Here is a 19,777-nt window from a genome sequence, read left to right as displayed (position 1 = left end):
GTAGGGGATGGGGCAGGGCAGGGCCTGACAACAATGCAAACTTTGTAAGCAGTTCTTGATAATCACTTCTCAGCAATTATTTGTTATTATTACAGTTTAACATTATAAAATTAACAAAAATAATATAAAACTCATATTCTGGCGAAATAGCCACACGGCAGCCGAAAACTGTATATTCCCTTCTTGTTCTCCTGCCTGTTCGTGCATTCTTTCCAAAAATCGGGACTTTTTAAAAACGCCACGGAACTCAGGACAAATTGTTGAAAAGTGGGACAGTCCTGCCAAAAGCAGGACGTCTGGTCACCCTACGCAAAGGACATTAAGGATCTTTACAGAGAGAACAACTGAAACCCTGAGAAAAGAAATAGCAGGTAACAAGTGGCTGGAAAGAATCAACATTGTTAAACAGTTCATACTACCCAAAGTGATCTACAGATTTATGCAATCTCCATCAAAATACTAACATCATACTTTGAAGAACTTGAAAAAATAGTACTTCATTTCATATGTAATTCAAATAGCCAATGCAATCCTAAGAAATAAAAACAAATCTGGAGGAATCATGTTACCAGACTTCAGGTTATACTACAAGTCTATGGTGTTCAAAACAGCGTGGTACTAACACAAAAATAGAGACTTAGATCTATAGAACAGAATAGAGAACTTAGAAATGAAACCAGTGATGTATCACAATCTAATCTTCAAAAACCAAATAAAAGTATAAACTGGGGAAAAGAATCCCTATTTAGTAAATGGTGCTGGGAGAGCTAGTTAACCACATGTAGAAAACTGAAACTGTACCCACACCTCTCACTGCTTACAAAAATTAACTCTTGCCAGATAAGGGATTTAAATTTAAGATACAAAACAATAAAAATTCTAGAAGAAAGTGTGGGAAAACCTCTTAACAACACTGGCCTGGGAAAAGATTATAGCAACACCAAAAATAAATAAATGGGACATGATCAAACTAAGCAATTGCAGCAACATCAAAAATAAATGAATGAGACAAGGTCAAACTAAAAAAGCCTCTGTACAGCTAAGGGTACAACAACTAAAGCAAACAAACTTCAGAATGGGAAAAGATACTTGACAAGGATTAAATAACTAGAATTTACAAAGAACTAGGATAGCTGTGTACATTAATGCAATCATGGGGTACAGTGTGGTATTTTCATATACAATCTGAAATATTGTCATGAAACTGGTTAACACAGCCTTCATGTCATTTTCTTAGTTTTTGTGTTACGACGTTTATATTCTACTTTTAGAAAGATTCACTTGTACCCTTGAAAGATAAACCATAGAGGTGATCCCTCCAATCACCCTCCCTCCACCCATCCACCCCTCTCCTTTCCCCATCCCTCCCCTCCATTCTTAGGCTATAATTAGGTTATAGCTTTCATATGAAAGCTATAAATTAGTTTCATAATAGGGGTGCATACATTGGATACTTTTTCTTCCATTCTTGTGATACTTTGCTAAGAAGAACATTTTCCAGTTCCATCCCTGTAAACATGAAGGAGGTAAAGTCTCCATCTTTTTTATGGCTGCATGGTATTCCATGGTGTACATATACCATAGAAGTAGGCAAGAGCTATGAACAGAACTTTCTCTGAAGGAGACAAATAGCTAAGAAACATAAAAAATGCTCATCATCCCTAATCATCAGAGAAATGCAAATCAAAACTACCCTGGGATATCACCCATAACCAGTGAGAACAGCCCACATCATAAGTCACAAAGCTGCAGGTGCTGGCGTGGATGTGGAGAGGAGGGAACACTTTTATATTGCTGGTGGGAATGCAAACTAATACAACTTCTATAGAAAGAAGTATGGAGAATCCTTGTCGAGACCCCTAAGGCCCTGGTCCCAGTCCCTGCACAAAGGAAACAGGCATGACAGGGATTAGAAGTACAAGCTTGCGGGAAGTGGGCTAACCTTAAGTGCACGGTAGCCCAGAGCCCCCTCCACAACAGCTGTTTCTCAAGGTTATACACAACAAGTGCGGAGAGCTAAGGTAATCACATAGGAGAGCTGCATGTGTTAGGACTGCCATGTGCTCTTTCCTCATGTGCTCTTGCCCCACAACCCCCATGAAGAAGTACTAGGCATCAATGTTTAACACATGCTTACTAGTGAGTGACGATCTTATCTCATTCCAGAACACTGAGTAACTTGGGGGACTGCCCCCAAGTCACAACACGTCTCTAGGCTTGCCAGGAGACTATCCTGTTCTCAGCATTTCCTTTTACTGTGATAAGAATCAGTACTGTCCTTTGAAGCATGGTGTCCATTCCTCTACAAATCCTCAAAGACCTAAAACTAAACCTTCCATTTGATTCTGCCATCCCATTACTACGTATCTACCCAAAAGGAAAAAAAAATCACTTTACCATAAGGACATCTGCACTAGAATGCTCATCAGTGCACAATTCACGATCACTAAGATTTGGAATCAACGTTAAGTACCCATCAGCTCATGAGTGGATTAATAAACTGCGGTATATATACACCATGGAATGCTATTTAACCATAAAAAAGATACAAAAATACATCTTTTGTATTTACCTGATGGAGTTGAAGCACATTCTTCTTAGTAAAGTATCACAAGAATGGAAAAGCAAGTATCCAATGTATGCAATATTAATATGAAACCAATAGATAAATAACTACACCCTAACATGAGAGAAAAACAATTAAATTCATGTGTGTAGGGGGGAGGGGAGGATTGGTAAACTCTCACCCAATAGGCACAATTAACGGGTATACAGCACACATCCTGGGTGAAGGGCTCAACCACAACTTGAACTTAACTTGAATAAAATTTTTTTAAAAAGATATAGTTCTTAGGGGAAACTGTGTGAAGGATATATCAAGATTTCTATATATTTTTGTATGGTACAGCTGTAACTTCTGTCAATCTATAATTACCTCAAAATAAAAAGTTAAAAATACTGTCCATGGAGAAAAATGTTGTCTATGGAGAAAAATATCATCCATTCCATTTGTGATGGTTAATTTTATGTGTCAACTTGACTACCCCTGAGGTACCCAGATCAAACACTATTTCGGAGTGTTTGTCTGTGAAGGTATTTCCAGATGAGATTAGCCTTTGAATAGATAGACTTAGTACAGATTTCCCTCCCCAGTGTGGGTGGGCCTGAATAGAACAAAAGGCAGATGAAGGAAGAATTCACCCCTCTGTTTCCTGCCAGCCTACTTGAGCTGGTACATCTCATCTTAGCTTCTTCCGCCCTCAGACTGAGGTTTATACAAATGACTCCCCTAGTTCCTAGGCCCTCAGAATTGGACTTAAATTATACCACCAGCTGTCCTGGGTCACCAGCCTTTCTGAATCCTCTGCTTGCAGACAGCAGATCATGGAATTTCTCAGCCTCCATAATCACATGAGCCAATCTGTCATCATAAATCACACACACACTATATATATATTCCTTATAATAAAACATATATGTGTATATATGTGTGTGTGTTTTTATACATGGGTGAGTGTGTATATATTTCCAACTGTATCCTCATCTAGCACACATCTTAGGACCAACAGTTTACAATTATGAGATAACTGACTGGGGTTAGAAGTTCACCTTCAAACTGGTATCAGTGGAGATATACATGTGTGTTTGTTCTCAAGGGACCAGTAGACAAAGTGGATACCAGTGGAGATATATGTGTATATTTTTTCTCAATGGACTAAGTGAGTTTATAAATATAAACTCCTTGTAACATCTAAATGGCTTTAATTAGAAGGCAAAAAGCTCTGTAATTTAGATGTGTTACATTTCTACTCTAAATCCCCTTCCCTTTCCTCCCTATCTTTCCCTATTAGCAAAGATTATTCCGTGTACTGGAACCAAATGAATATAGAGATGTCACTGGCAATCCCCACCCCAAACAATCCACAGCTATCTCCTGTTACAAGGTTGTCTGACCCCTTCTTGGTAACATTGAGGGGTAGGAAAAACCATTTGGATATTGCAGCAAACTGATCTGATCGTAACAATTCCAGTTCTGCTCTCGAGTACTACAAGGAAAACTCTTTCATTTCCTAGTATAAGATTCATCTTTGAAGTAATGTCTAAACCAAGAAGGCTAAAATGCTGATTTTATACTGATTTGTTTCACTGACTGGCAATCTGGTCAGTGGTAGAAATAGCAGATCCCAGAAGTTCTTGGGATCAAAATGCAAACCCATTTTTCTTTTGTTTCTTCTTTTGAATTCATCTAGAACCTCCTTTAGAGTATGTATATTATTATTTAGAATCCTAATCCTTAGAGGCCAGTAAGAATTATTTTCCACCTTCCTTTACAGTATCTTAGGCTATCTTTTTTGGTGTCTGGGTAGTCTAGTACCTTTTGGAAAATAATCCTAATCCATCTTCTGTATGAGGTCTGACAAGTTTACCAACTTGCCACCATGCACTTACACATTGGCAGCACTGTACAAACCACTCGGTAAGGTTTCATAGCCTTGGTATATCAGTGTCTCAGATTTGTGATCATGTTGATATGTGGTGGTATCTTGTGGAGTTCATTATTGTTGGTGCATGTTTTGTGTGCTGTTGCAAGAATGATGGAGCTTGAATTAGAGCAAGAACCAACATAATTTCTTGTTAAACTTGGCAAAAATAGAAGTATAATCAGGGACAAGTTAGTCCAAGTTTATGGGCATAATGCCATGAAGAAAATGGCAGTATACAAATTAAACATTTTTATGAGGGGCAAGAAAGAATTACTGATGAAGAGAAGTCAGGGTAGGCAGTAACAATCAGAATTAACAAAAACATTGCAAAAATTTGTCAAATTGTGCATCAAAATCATGGGCTGACTGTGAAAGGTATAGTAGGCCAAGGAAATAACAATAGAGAAACAGGAAAATCTTAACTGAAAATCTTGGCCAACAACTCATGGTTCTTGCATTAGAACAACGCACCACCTCACACAGCACTATGTGTGAGGGAGATTTTTGTCAGTAAACAAACAACTGTTTTGGAACAACCTCCCTATTCACCTGATCTGGCCCCTGGTAAGTTTTCTCTTTACCCAAAGATAAAAGAAATATTGAAAAGAAGACATTTTGATGATATTCAGGATATCAAAAATAACACAACAGCTCTGATGGCCATTCCAGAAAATTGCTTTGAAGGGTGAAGTAGGCACAGGTGTCAATGCAGAGCTTCCTGAGGGGAGCACTTTGAAGGTGACTATAGTGGACATTCAGCAATGAGGTATGCAGCACTTTTTCTAGGATGAGTTCAGGAACTCAACTGTCAAATCTTATATGCATATAAAACTTAGTATACTATTCCAAGTTAGGCAAAGACCTGCTTTTTCCTTTTACTGTCCTACACAATCAATTCCAATTTTTGATATAATTTATTTCTTAAATTGTTCTGTTTATTTCTTAAAGTATCATTTGATCTTAAACAGATAAATATATTTTGTCAATTTTACTGATAATACAAATTCCAATTTTTATAAATATAGAAGTATCAAAAGAAAGAGAAGCTGGTTAATAATTAAAGAAGGAAGTTATTTCTTTTATAATTGACAAATAAAAATTGCACATATTTATCATACAACATGATGTTCTGAAATATGTATGCAATGTAGAATGACTAACTCAAGGTAATTAATATATGTATTACATCATAATATTTATCATTTTTATGTTAAGAGCACTTAAAATCTCTCTTGGCAATTTTTAAGCATATAATACCTTGTTACTAATTATAATCACTATGTTGCACAATAGTTTTCTTGAACACATCAATTATTCCTCCTACCTAACAAATTTTGTATCTTTGATCAATATCCCCTTACCTATGTCCTCTCAACCCCAGCCCCTGGTAACTGCCATTATATTCTCTACTTCTGTGAGTTCAACTTTTTTAGATTCCTTATGTAAGTGATATCTTACAATACTTGTCTTTCTATACTTCATTTATTTTTTGAACTTTGTGACTCCCCATTACCTACTCGGGAAAGTTCATTTCTATTAGTTCAAATTTCTCTTAAGGCGAACAATTTTGTGGTAGGAAAGGGAACTACAATAGGCTCATTACAGAGCTATAGTTACATAAGAAAGTATAAGACGTAGGAAAGCAATAAACTATAAGTACCTTCTTTAGAGGCTGAAGAGAAAAACACAAAGCATTCTAGACCTCAAAATAAGCAGGCACTGTTTTCTCACTAAAAAATGCTGACCAAGCCCTTTATTTCAAACTTTCAAGAAAAAAAGCAACTCACAGTATAATTAGTTGCTTGAATGTTCCTAAGTGCTGATTCCAGTTGTGTTATCAAGAAACGTAAAGTCAAAGCAGGAACAATTTCTTCCCCATTCTGGCTGTCAGCTGCAACTTCTCTCTGTGGAAAATAATATGGCTGGAGATTTATTTAGGTTAGAGCAAATATCTACATACATTTATATTTTACAAATAATATATACTTATTGCAGAAATTTTGGAAAACAGAAATAAAAAAAAAAAACCCATACTTTTTTTTGTTTTTTTATTGAGACAGGGTCTCACTTTGTTGCCCTCAGTAGAGTGCTGTGGCGTCAAAGCTCACAGCAACCTCCAATTCTTGGGCTCAAGCAATTCTCTTGCCTCAGCCTCCAGAGTAGCTAGGACTAAAGGTGTCCGCCACAACACCTGGCTATTTTTTTGTTTTAGCAGGCCTGGGCTGGGTTCGAACCCACCAGCCCTGGTGCATATGGCCAGCGCCCTACCCACTGAGCTATGGGCGCCACCCTCTCACACTTGTTTTTAAGAAGGCTGACAATCTCCTTTTGCTGTAAGGACTCCCAGCCCTCTTTCCCCGCCCTCTCCCATTCCTCTGCCCTCTCTTCCAGCCAGTTCCCATACCCCCCAGAGTTGAAGCACAGGGAAGTCCCAAGTTTCACAAAAACCCCCAAGTTCTCAGAACAATGGTGGAATCCACCAAGGCCGTAAATCCATGCCCCCCAGAAGCACAGGGAAGTCCCAAGTTTCACAAAAACCCCCAACGAACAATGGTGGAATCCACAAGGCCGTAAATCCATGCCCCCGAGTCGAAGCATGGGGAAATCCCAAGTTTCACAAAAACTCCCAAGTTCTCAGTCAACGAACAATGGTGGAATCCACCAAGGCCGTATTAATCATGGTTATGTAACTGTAACCATTGTGATTTGAGATATATCCATTGTCAACCAAGACTGTATTAATCGTTGTTACATAACTGTAACTACTGCTGTATCCATGATTACCCAAGCTGTAACCCTCCCCCTCATCAGCCACGTTTTGCTTCTGTAGTATGCTTGCACAAAAAATATATAAGATAACTTGCCCACTACTGGGACAGAACTGTCTCTCAAGGCAGTCCCCTGAGCAGATTCAATAAATTTCTGATTGACTGCACTTAAGGGGGGTCCAACTCTATCTTTTCAGGTCATAGGGGGCACAACACTTTGTAACTATTTCCTCAAAACTCTAAAAAACATTTCTATGCCTGCCAAGGGGTAGTAAATATCTACTGCTTCAGAAGAAGATGGTAATCCCAGCTCATTCTCGTACTTACTATTCTCTAGCATAGCTAAAATCTTCCTCCCAGCCCTGAACCTATGATAAACAGGTATGCTGGCATTAATACCAATACCAGGGTAAGCCATCTTATACTGTAACTAATTGGAACTGAGCTAATATATACTTTATTGTGTACTGCAGTTTGTTAATTACATGGTTGAAATAAAAGGATAGACTACATCTTACCATTGTGTTCATTCCCCACAAATGTCTGGCTTAAATTATACTATGTGTTTAATGATATATATTCTACATGTGAGGTTTAATCTACACCTTTAACTTGGTTTCTAGTATATAATACTTTCTTGTTTTCCTCCTAGTTAAGTACTTGCTTAATGTCAGTCTGTTCAGCAATCAACCTAATAAACCTTTTGTCTATCAACATAGATTCTACTGATAAAGTAGTCCACTATCATATTTCTAAATAGTGTCTACACACTGACAGTTTCTAAATTTATATTTCCTACCAAAAACTATCATTTGAATTCTAGCCTCATATCCAGATATTTATTCAATAGTATCTTTTGAATCTGAATAGGAATATATAACAGTACCGAAGTTCCACCTCTGTTAAACAGCATAGGTGGTTTCAGATGAATCTTCCCAATGAGAACAAAAACAGTTGGACAAAACAGAAAAACCTGAAACTAGGAGATTAAAAATCACAGATCTATATAATAGAAAATCACAATTAATCTAGAAGGGAAGAGGAGAGGAGGGGGAACAGTAGCTTTTCACACAATGGGTACAATGCATGGATAAACGGCATACTCCCTGGGTGTAGGACACAACTACAACTCTGATTTTTACTTGTCATGTGTAAATTATATAACCTAATGATTTGTACCCTCATATTAATCTGAATTAAAAAAAGAATGAAAAAACTAAAAAAAGCCCTTTATATATATAAATATTTCACATATATATGTGTGTACATATATATGCCAATTTAATCTGAAAGCAATGTAAAGCTAAAAAGGCACTGAAAATCTCTCAGATCAACTATAGAAGAGGAGGTAGGACTAGGATCATAAGATTAACTTATTTTTCTCTTTAGAACAATTTCCATATTCAGTCATGGCTGAGATTCTACTCAGAGGCTTCAGAAGATTTACAGAACCAAGGGGAAAACTGGAGAGCAAGGCCTATCAAGGAGGAGGGGCCCTGGTCACTACTCCATTCCTTTGCAATGGAAGCAGACCATAATATAAGGATGTGAATGCAAGTAGTTTATTTGGGAGGTATAGAGAAAAATGATAAGAAGTGATATAGGAAGGGAAAGCAGGCTTTAAATTAAAGGGTGTGCTACTAGGTTGAGTAGTTTCTGGGGTGAAGGGGAATGTTATTAACTCCTAGGATCTTCTGAACTGCCAAGAGAAGTAAAGCTTTCTACAGTTCCAGAAAAAAGGCCCTGAGGCATAGGTAAGGTCCTATGGTTATGGGCAGACCAGTGACAGCATTATGCTACAAAAAGTATAGAAACAGACCTTTCCTCACAGAACATAAGCAAAGCTTGTCCTAATCCCTGGATGAATTAAGCAATCTACTAGAAAAGTACAAATAAGAACTACTTGGAAAGATTCTGCCCAGTTGTTACACTTTTTCAGAGAAATATTGCGTTGAAACAAACCAGACAGCCAATGGAATTTGTATTGATGTTTTCATTTTCATTTTGTGTTTTGGTTACTTTTTTAAAACTCTCTTATCAACCATTTATCAATTTTACGGGTCTTAAAAAAAAAAAAACTAAGAAGTTTTGTACCATAGACTGCATAGCTACAATTTTAAAAATTTTAAAAAATACAAAAAACCCACCAAGCTTTGGCCTTATCGATCATCTTTATTTTATGTTTTATTTTATCTGTTTGAGATATCCTTATTTCTTCCTTTCTGATTCGCTGTTCTTAAATCAACCTTCCATCAACTTCATGTTTGATGACTGATTTCAATCTTGCTTTTTCTTATCTATAAATTTCAAGCTACAAATGTTCCTGAAAGCACAGCTTTACCTAATAAGTTTTGATATATATTTTTTATTCAGATCAAAAATTTATTTAACTTCCACTGTAGTTCTTCTTTGACCTATTGGTTACCTAGATTAAAGGTATATAGGATAACTTATGAACATATGGTTTTTCTGGTTTATCTTCCTGTTACTTAATTATAGATTAACTGTACACTAATTACAGAACATGTTCTCTATGTTTTATTCCTTTGAAATCTGACAAGACTTGTTTTCTGACCTAGCATCTTATCATTTATGGAAGTTTTTTATGTATTTGGGCTTACTTCTGGAATTTCTCTTTTATTTTCTAGACTTGTCTATATAAGCAGTGTCAAGAACAAGTAACAAATTCTTTTTAGTTATTACAGCGTCATAAATTATCTTAACTATGTGAACAAAAAGCCCAGCCCTTTTCTCTCGTACTTCTCTTAATATAATTTTCTTGGCTATTTTTCCTCCTATTCCCCATGTATTAGCTTTTAGTTACACTAACCAAAAAATTCCTTATGTTTTATTGGAATGATAATGTATTTGTAGATTTTAATTTAGGAATAACTAGGCTATTCATACACGTCCTATTTTAACATACGGGGTCTTCCAACATGTCCTATTTTCCCTTCAGATCTTCTTCTCTTAGCCTTAATACAATTTATTTAGAGAGTTTTATTTATTGTTATAATATGGAATATTTATTTCTAAACTTAATGTGAATAATATCAGTCTGTGGGTGCTTGCTAAAATATAGATTCCCAGATTTATCCCCAGAGATTTTGATTCTTTAGAACTAGTACTGGGTTTAGAAGTGCTCACAGAAGTGGTAAGGACAAACGTACAAAAATACTAATTTACCTTGTACATTTCCTAAGAGTTTTTCCTACATATTTTACTTTTTCATTGCTATCACAAAAAATCACAGCTGGTCCTTTGTATATGTGCATTCCAGATCTATGAATTCACGGGTTGAAAATATTTGAAAATTAAATAAAAAGTAAGAATAATAAAAATAATACAAATTAAAAAGATAGTATAGTCTAACACTATTTACACAGCATTTATATTGTATTATGTGTTATAAGTAATTTAAAGAATATAGGAGGGTGTGCATAAATTATATGCAAATACCATGCCATTTTATAAAATGAACTTAATCATCACAGATTTTAGTATAGTTGATGGTCCTGTAACCAATCTGTCACAGACATGAAAGATGGCTATACTTTTCTTCTTTTTTTACTTCTTATTAGATATATTTTGTATATCTGAAGGTTACTAGTTTCTGTTTCTTGTTCCAGGGTGATTTCCAAAAGGTGAGAGGGAATGATAGCATTATTTCACCAATTTCAAGCCAAAATTTATTCATACTATGGTAAACCATCTCAGTTAAGATTAAATTAAGTAACTGTATATAAAGTTTTATGAATATTTCATATTCAGAGTTTGTTTGAATTTTTAATCACAATAGTATTAATCTGTTTCATGGAAATAATTAATGATGTATTTTTTTCATAGAAAAGACAAATGTGGCCTTTTCAAGATACCTATGGTGTTTTGCTCCCCTCTCCACCAGTTAATTGTCACTAAGAAAAGAGTAGATCATTAACTTTAGGAAAACCTGATAATTGAAAAAATGGTACCCTTCCTATGATGAAAGTTACCAACAAATTTGTTGATAGTAGGTCTTCAGCATCTATAGCTTACAGAGCTGGAATAGACAAGATAGATACTTCTCCTTCCCTATGAGACAGATTGTGCAACCAGAACTGAATCATATTGTCCTATATTGGAGCCAAGAACTCTAGTCCTATAGCCACAAGGAATTGAATTCTGCCGTCAACCATGTGAGCTTGAAAAGTAGCCTATGCTCCAGAAAGAATGTAGTTTGGCCGACAACTTGTTTAAGACAACTTGTTTAAAGTCTTTTGAGACCTTAAGCAAAGGACCCAGAGATGGGATTTCACTTTGTCATACATGCAGACTGGAGTGCAGTGGTATGATTATAACTCACTGTAGCCTCAAACTCCCGCCACAAGCAATCTGTCTGCCTCAACCTCCATTATAGTTGGGACTATATGCAACTTCAACATCCAGCCACAGAGACAAAAAAAAAATTAACGAGAAGAGAAGGAAGAGAAAAAAGTAGAAGGAAATAAACAAGATAACACACATAAGGAAGAACCAATAAAAAATTGTGGTAACATGAAAAAACAGAACAGAGCAACCCCTCCCCCAACAGATCACAAGGCACAGAGCATCCCACCTATAAAGAAATTATGGAAATATCAGAAAAGAAATTTAAACTTTGAATGGCAAAAATGATGAAAGGACTTGAAGGGAAAGTGGAAAACTACCAAAAGGAAATCCAAAAATTGACCCAAGAAATGAAGAAAAGACATTATAAAATTAGGATATATTGGAAATTACAGAATTACAGGAGTCATATTAAACCACAAAGAAGAAAGAATCTCAAAGCTAAAGGATAAGGCTCTTGAGACAAACTCAGTCATTTAAAGAGGCAGAAAAGAACTAAAAAAAAAAAGCATCTCTTAGAGAATTATGGAATTTCCCAAAGTGTATAAACATACAAATTATAGCTATCCACATAGGAAAAGAATAATGACCCAAAGTTATAAGCACCCTGCTAAAATATACAGAACTGAAAATTTCCCAAGCATCACCAAAGATTCAGACATACTCTCTTAGATGGATATAGAACCCCTGTTCATCTCAATATAAACTTATTATCTCCTAGACACATTGTAATGAACCTGGCCAAAGTCAAAATGAAAGAGAAAATTCTGCAAGCAACCAGGAGTAAGCACCAATTGACCTACAGGGGCTGATCCATCAGGGTGACAGCAGATTTCTCAGCTAGAACTTTACAAGCCAAAGAGCTAAGACTCTTGACTTTCAACTTAAACACAACAACTTCCAGCCTAGGATCCTGTGTCTGTCCTGGCAAATTAAGTTTCATATTCAATGAAAAACTCAAGTCTGTTACTGATAAGCAATCATTGAGGAAATTTACCACTACAAGACCAGCCCTGCAGGAAGCAGTCAGACCTTTCTACACACAGACTATCACAATGAACCTCCAGCAAAGTAAAGACCCCTGGAAATGAAAGATCAAAGCCTACGTCCCCCAATGGCCAAAGTGATAAAAGTGGTAATTGACCTCCACTAAACAAGACAAACAGAACTCTACCATATTTATCAAGTCTCTCAATAAATGTGAATGGCTTGAACTCCCCACTGAAGAAGCATAGACTGGATTGAAAAAGCACAAGCCAAACACATAACATCTTCAGAAAACACATCTAATCTTTAAGGACAAATAAGACTCAGGGTACACAACTGGAAAACAACATTTCAAGCAAACAGAAATCACAAGAAAGGAGTAGTCCCAAATTTATTTGCAAATACAAGTGGATTTAAAGCAACAAAAGTAAAGAAAGACAAAATGGACACTATATACTGGTCAAAAGAACAATACAACAAAAAGACGTTTCAATTCTAAATATATATGCACCAAACTTAAATGCTCCCAGATTTATAAAATGAAAGATACCAAAAATTATTATACAGAAAAATTATTTTCAGAAAGAAAATCTATAATATATTCTTTAGAATATTTATTTCATTCATAAATCTAAGTTTGAACATTATTTTTGAAAAATGTCAACATTTTACAAATTAGAAAATAAAAAGCAGCCCCCGTCCTAGAGTGGCATGTTGTAGGTTACTAGTAGTATTGGAACACTAGACCTTATAGTTAATAGTTTATAAGCTACCAATTCACATGCCTACCATTATTCTTAAAAGGCTAACACCAATGAATTCTATCTATGTAATTAACAAATATGTATAGTTAAAGTTAACACCAAATCCCTTTACAAAAAGATGGAGATTTTAAGATCTTAGCTATATTTTATGATTTAAAAAAAATGTCATGTACATAGAGTTGTACTTCTGCCTTAAAGGACAGATTCTGATGTTACCTGCATAGTTTGGAAGGAAAAATCTTCTTGCAGGAACTTCTTAATGTGAGGAACCACACCTTTTGGTAGAGTATTAATTGCATTTAATAACTTCTTCACTTCTAATAGTAGGTTAACAGGGACAAGATCAGTAGGTATATCCTTTTCCTGTTTGTCCTAGAAGACATTATTCATTGAACATTTAGACAATTATATATATTCTCATTTACTCTAACACTAAAACAAACCAAAGTATTAAAAAGGAACAAAGTGCTTACTATAAGTAGATCACTGTGACAGAACTACAGAAAATCCAAGTAAGACTAATAAATATTCTCTGTGTTGTCAGGGACTTACATATTAATATTATATAGATTATTCTACATAATATGAAAACCATATCTATGAGTGTTTTTTATATGACTGATACTTTAGATACTAACATGACATTGACAATGAATAAGGCTTATAAAGAAACTAAAAGAGAATGACTCTCATTATATTAATTCAGAGCTGAGAGGGCTCTGGGAAACAATAATAGTAAATGAACTTGGGAATTCTAGAACTGATTCCTACAGAGTTAATATGGCTATTGTTAATGGTTAATTGATAACTATACAGTCAAGTCCTGCTAGATTGTCTACTAACACTAGTTTTAAAAAACTCAAGCCTTGATAAGACACCACGGTTCTCATACCCTGTTGAAACTTTAGAAATATGATTATGTTGCTATTGACCTCTGCAAATCAGAAATAACAGCTTGTTATTGCAGAAAGCACACAGAGTCACTGAAAATGCTCTGATGTGGGTTGATACTTGAACATCAGGCACTAACAAACACAGAACTACATAGGAAAGTGACTAGGAACCAATGAAGTCTACTATAGGACTATCTCTCTAATCTCCCTATGTGGATTAAATTAAGATAGTTCTATTCCCATTTATAATATATTTAACAAATATACTTTATATTTTATAATATTTCATATATGAAGATTATATATGTTGAAAAATATAAACCACTTTCTAAATCTCTGTGAAGAGTGTTCATTGTGCTAGTCATTATACTACAGGTATTCATTGTATTCTTGCGATTGTTCTGTAGATTTGAAATTTGTTCAAAAAGTTTAAAAAAGTCCTAAAAAGTAACTAGAAAAACTCTTATAAAGAATTACCACTGTCAGTAGTGCGTATACAGAAGAACCTTTGTAAGTTGACCACTTTACTGTAACAGTTGACTGTAGGAGACTGGTCAACATACAGAAGTGGTCATCATAAGGAACTAGGCCTACTGTACTAATACGTACATGCGCTGCATGTCCATTGTATGAAAATTAGGTCAATTTAAGGAAGTGGGCAATGTAGCAAGGTGGTTAACTATGGAGGTTCTACTGTATTTCAAATTAAAGGTCAACTCTGCAGTGAAAAGTCACTGAAGAATCACCTGATCCTAATCAAGAAATTTAAACACAAGCAAGATTATGGGATGAAAATGAACTAAGCTTCACACCTATTAACCATTTCTTTTTTTTTTTTTGGATACAGAGTCTCAAGCTGTCGTCCTGGGTAGAGTACTGTAGCATCACAGCTCACAGCAACCTAAACTCACGGGCTCAAGGGATTCTCTTGCCTCAGCCTTCCCAAGTAGCTGGGACTACGGGCGGCTGTTTTTATTGTTGTTGTTGCCATTGATGTTTTAGCTGGCCCAGGCTGGGTTCAAACCCACCAGCCTCAGTGTATGTGGCCAGCACCCTACCCACTAAGCCTTACCCACTGAGCCATGGGTGCCACCCCCATTAAACATTTTTATCTCATAAAATCCAATTTTAATTCTTTATGTTGTTTGTCAAAATATTTGATGCTTGACCCATTTTTGCAAAATTGAGTCATCTCAACATCTAAACCCAATTCTGGGCAAAGCATCCACTTTTCTCAGTTTTGTATTTGCAAATCTCTATTTAGAATTTTTTTTTCTGTATTTAGTCCCCTGGTTTTACCTTTGCTTAACTGTACAACTCTATGTACATTTCCTTTGCAATATTTTTTACACTAATAAACTCATTTAAGTGCATACTATGGCTATTTTGTTTACATAATTTTTCTTCCTAAATTACTAATTTTTTTTTTTTGGAGGTAGAATCTCACTATGTCACCCTCAGTAGAGTGCTGTGGCATCACAGCTCACAACAAACTCAAACTCTTGGGCTTAAGCAATTCTCTTGCCTCAGCCTCCCTAGTAGGCGGGAATATAGGTGTCTGCCACACTGCCCAATTTTTTTTTTTTTTTTGCAGTTTTTGGCCAGGGCTGGGTTTGAACCTGTCACCTCCGGCATATGGGGCCAGTGCCCTACTCCTTTGAGCCACAGGCACTTCCCTGCCCAACTATTTTTTGTTGCAGTTGCCTTTGTTGTTCTAGCTGGCCCAGAACCTACCACCCTTGGTATATGTGGCTGGCTCGTAACAACTATGTTACAGGCGCTGAGCCAATAAAAATGTTTAATAGGTATGAAGCTTATTTTTCATTCCATAATCTTGTGTGTAAATTTCTTAATTGGTATCAGATGATTCTTCAGTGACTTTTGACTGCAGAGTTGATCTTTAGTTTGAAATATAGTAGCACCTCCATATGCAAACCTTATTCACAAGTGGGCATCAATCATATAAAACTATGTGGAAAGTAAAAGTGCACGAACAAGAACCTAACAAACAAATATCTCTTCATCAATCTTTCATTAAATATAAGGACACATGATACTCATATAAATATTTTATCCTATCATAAAGTATATTGTCACTGGCAGTAAAAGCCTTGTATTTATGTATAATTCAGTGTTATTCTCTTTCATCTAGACTTAGAAGTTCTAACAGTAAATACAATGAAAAATAAAGAAGAAATTAAACTTCAGAAACAACTCACTAAAACTTCTTATTAAATAAAATTCTGTATGTATATGTTTTCTTTTTAATCTGTGTACATATGTAGTCTTCGTTAGTCTGACGTTCCCTTCAAAAGAACAATGAGTAATTTCTTAAAATTGATTGTTGGGATGTTTCTGGGCATGTCAATTCAATTTTCTACTAAGGGTATGCTGAGGGTTGGTTTTTAAAATGATAACCTTGAGATATAGCATCAATCTTCAAAGCAAATATTTATTATGCCCATTTTACTTATTGAGGTAGAAAAGTAGACTCACCTAAAACAGATAAGTAAATTGACTAAATGTACCATAATTAACTGAAAGTTAACAAAAATTAAATTTTCTCTTACTAGTTGACCAGATGATTTTTCTAGATTATTTTCCATTCCCTCTTTTCTCTGGTCCTCCATAGCAGGATCCCTATTTTAAATGAAAAAGAAAAGATATATTCTTTATATTCACAAAGAACACAATGAAGTTGTGGTAGCAAAGAATCTAACAATTAAATCCTGTCTGAAGTTTCAGAAGTGTTAACAAATATGTAGCAAAGATTGATAATAATGGTAGGTGCTATATCCTTTAGGGACTCAAGTTAAAGAAATTAGGTCATGCCCTTACTGGATGGTGGTAGAGGAAATAGCACTCTAGCAGACACACAATAGATATAACAGCACTGTTTCAAGAGAGAAAACAAAAGGGTCCTTGAAAAAGTTAAAGTTGTTTGTGTGTAGGTTTATGAAAATACAGGTTAGGAAAAGATCAATTTTTCAAAGATCATTTTTTCTGTATGTGGCTCCTAGACTTACAACTGTCCAATTTTCCAAAATATTTTTTTAATCGAGGAAGACTATCATATTTAGAAATTATTAACTAATTTTGGTAAAAGAAAGAGGCTGACAGGTTTTGCTTTTAATATTGACTCAAAATGTGAACATATTTATAGTGTTACATATTGAACTGAAAAATATATTTATAAAATTACTTTTGTCTACATATAGAACCATGATACAGAAATTGTAATAAAATCATATGTAATTTATAGAATCTTAATTTTGTATGCTAGCAGAAATAAAACTAAGGTGAGCAATTTATATTTACTCAATTATAAATAAATTACTCAATTTATATTTACTCAATTTATATTTACACAATTTATATCGTGATTTACTCACAATGGTATTTTATAAATATTATCCTATTTTACTCTACATATATGTATTCCTTTGATAGACAACCATTTATCATCTACTACACGCTAACTGATTTTTCTAGGGAAAAATGGATCAGATAAATAATATAGTATTATCTACATTTTCAAACTCCTAGTGAAAATGTCAACAAAAGATGATTTATACATACAAACATTTCATGTTTCTCAGTGCTCTTTAAAATTTCATTGTAAAGACAAACCTATTAACTGTCTTTTCTTCCAGAAAAAAAAAGACAAAGAACATCTGTATGTTATCGAGAAATGAAAAATACTGCAACAGTATTGAAGCCTTTCAAGGTTTGAGAGAGTACAAAATATTCTAAAATGTGTACTCTACTTGCTAACTCCACCTCATGATCATTCACTCCTTAAAATAACCTTGACATACAGCATAAGTCACCAAAGCAAAAGTTAATTATGACCATTTTACTTACTAATAAAGGTAGGCTCACCTAAAACATTTTAACAGATAATTAAATTAACTAGATTTATCATACATTCTCATACATAGTCTTTATCAACTAAAAGGTAATCAGCTCTGTAACAAATTTTTATGTGTAACCACAAACAATCCTTATTTCTCCCTTTGTACAAAATAGCAACACAGTCAAAATCCTTCCCCCAAATTTTTCTTAAATACTTTTTCTTGCTATTTCTTCAGCCAAATGACCTCCCATCCTCCCTTGCTTCCACACCCAGCAAAATGCTTCTCATCTTTTAAAAATAAGTTCAAATATCACTTTGTGGAACTCATTCAATCCCCAGTCAATAAATACTGTTCCTTCCTATGTATAGCCATAGATCATCTCTAACGTAATATTTATGTAATTGTTTAAAGGTATCATTACTTTCTATGTATCTTCCTACTATAAGCACTCTTTAACTATGTAAATTTTGTCTTACTTGATTTCCTAAACCAAGCAGTCAATAAATGCTTGTAAAAATAAATTAATTGGTCATACTGCTTATTATATGAGAGGTCAAAGTTGGAGGGAGATCTCCAATACTAACCTGCTATATCATATAACAGAGGTACAGGTGGGTTTCACTTGTCCTGATTGGAGGAAACAATTGTCATTTGGTCTGGTACCAAATGAACTACTTAGTATGGTCTTCTGGTTAACTTACTCTTTATTAAATGGGAATAATAACAGTATACAACTTAGAGAATTGTTAAGAGATTTATAGGAACTAACATTTATGAAAACATTAAAACCAATGCTTCACACATAGTAAGCAGTAACTCTATGTAAGTGTTTGTTAAAATGATAAAACATTATTTTGGTGAGAATATTCCAAGAGCAGCAACATGTAGCATGTTTTTCAATTCTTAGCTATTTAGCCAGGGTGTAATTCCTAGTGAACTTTTCTAAAATTAGATTATACCCAGTCTACATTTTCCTCACTAATCAAAGTTGCCAAATTTTCCTGAAGCATAAGAGTATCTCATTCATACTAGTTAGAAAGGTTATTGGAAAAGACAGATATCATGTCTTTGGAATATAACAAATGCAGTCGGCTTTTGTTAACCTATCTCTTACCTCACGAAAAATTCTTCTGGTAGAGAATCCATGCTGCACAAGCTTCCTTTACAAAAACTGATATTTACTACTGCTGTTCAACACTGTAAAAAAAATATTTAATGGGAAGAATAAAATATTACATTCTTTCCACTATAAAAACAGCACAAGATCATTAAAGAAACCTTTGAAGTGCTCTAAAAGACAACGAATCACAGTTTCACCATCTAAACATAATCACCATCTCTACTTTCATATACCTTTTTCTAAGCATAGGTGTATTTTACTAATTTGTAATCATATTGAATAACCTTTTCACTACTGAATATCATATCAAAAACATCTTCTATTTTATTTTATCCTCCTAGTAAATATTGTTAATGGCTATACAATTGTTGGTTGATTGGCATTTCCTTAACTATTTTCATACACTTGGATATTTTGTTTTCCATTATAAACAATTAGTTCCATAATAAACACCATCATCCATAAAGCTTTTTCCTTATTTACTATTTCCTTACAATAAATTCTCAAAAGTAGAATTAGTAAGTCAAAAGACATTAACG

General features: G+C 34.7%; 1 protein-coding gene across 1 annotated transcript in view; it reads right to left on the bottom strand.

Moving 5' to 3' along the window:
- Positions 1–19,336, bottom strand: part of DZIP3 (DAZ interacting zinc finger protein 3) — an 81,191-nt gene extending 61,855 nt beyond the window's left edge. Inside the window, exons 1-4 of the mRNA XM_012810377.2 lie at positions 19,233–19,336; positions 16,832–16,901; positions 13,585–13,740; positions 6,272–6,388 (exon numbers count right to left, since the gene is read on the bottom strand). Of these exons, the coding sequence (XP_012665831.1) occupies positions 6,272–6,388; positions 13,585–13,740; positions 16,832–16,901; positions 19,233–19,264 (375 nt within the window). The 5' untranslated portion in view covers positions 19,265–19,336. The remainder of the gene's footprint in view (positions 1–6,271; positions 6,389–13,584; positions 13,741–16,831; positions 16,902–19,232) is intronic.
- Positions 19,337–19,777: the final 441 nt, after the last annotated feature.

The sequence above is a fragment of the Otolemur garnettii genome, unplaced genomic scaffold (genome assembly GCF_000181295.1).
Source record: "Otolemur garnettii isolate 467f Iridium unplaced genomic scaffold, OtoGar3 scaffold00131, whole genome shotgun sequence".
Taxonomy (NCBI): domain Eukaryota; kingdom Metazoa; phylum Chordata; class Mammalia; order Primates; family Galagidae; genus Otolemur; species Otolemur garnettii.
This window is presented reverse-complemented; position numbering and strand designations above follow the sequence as displayed.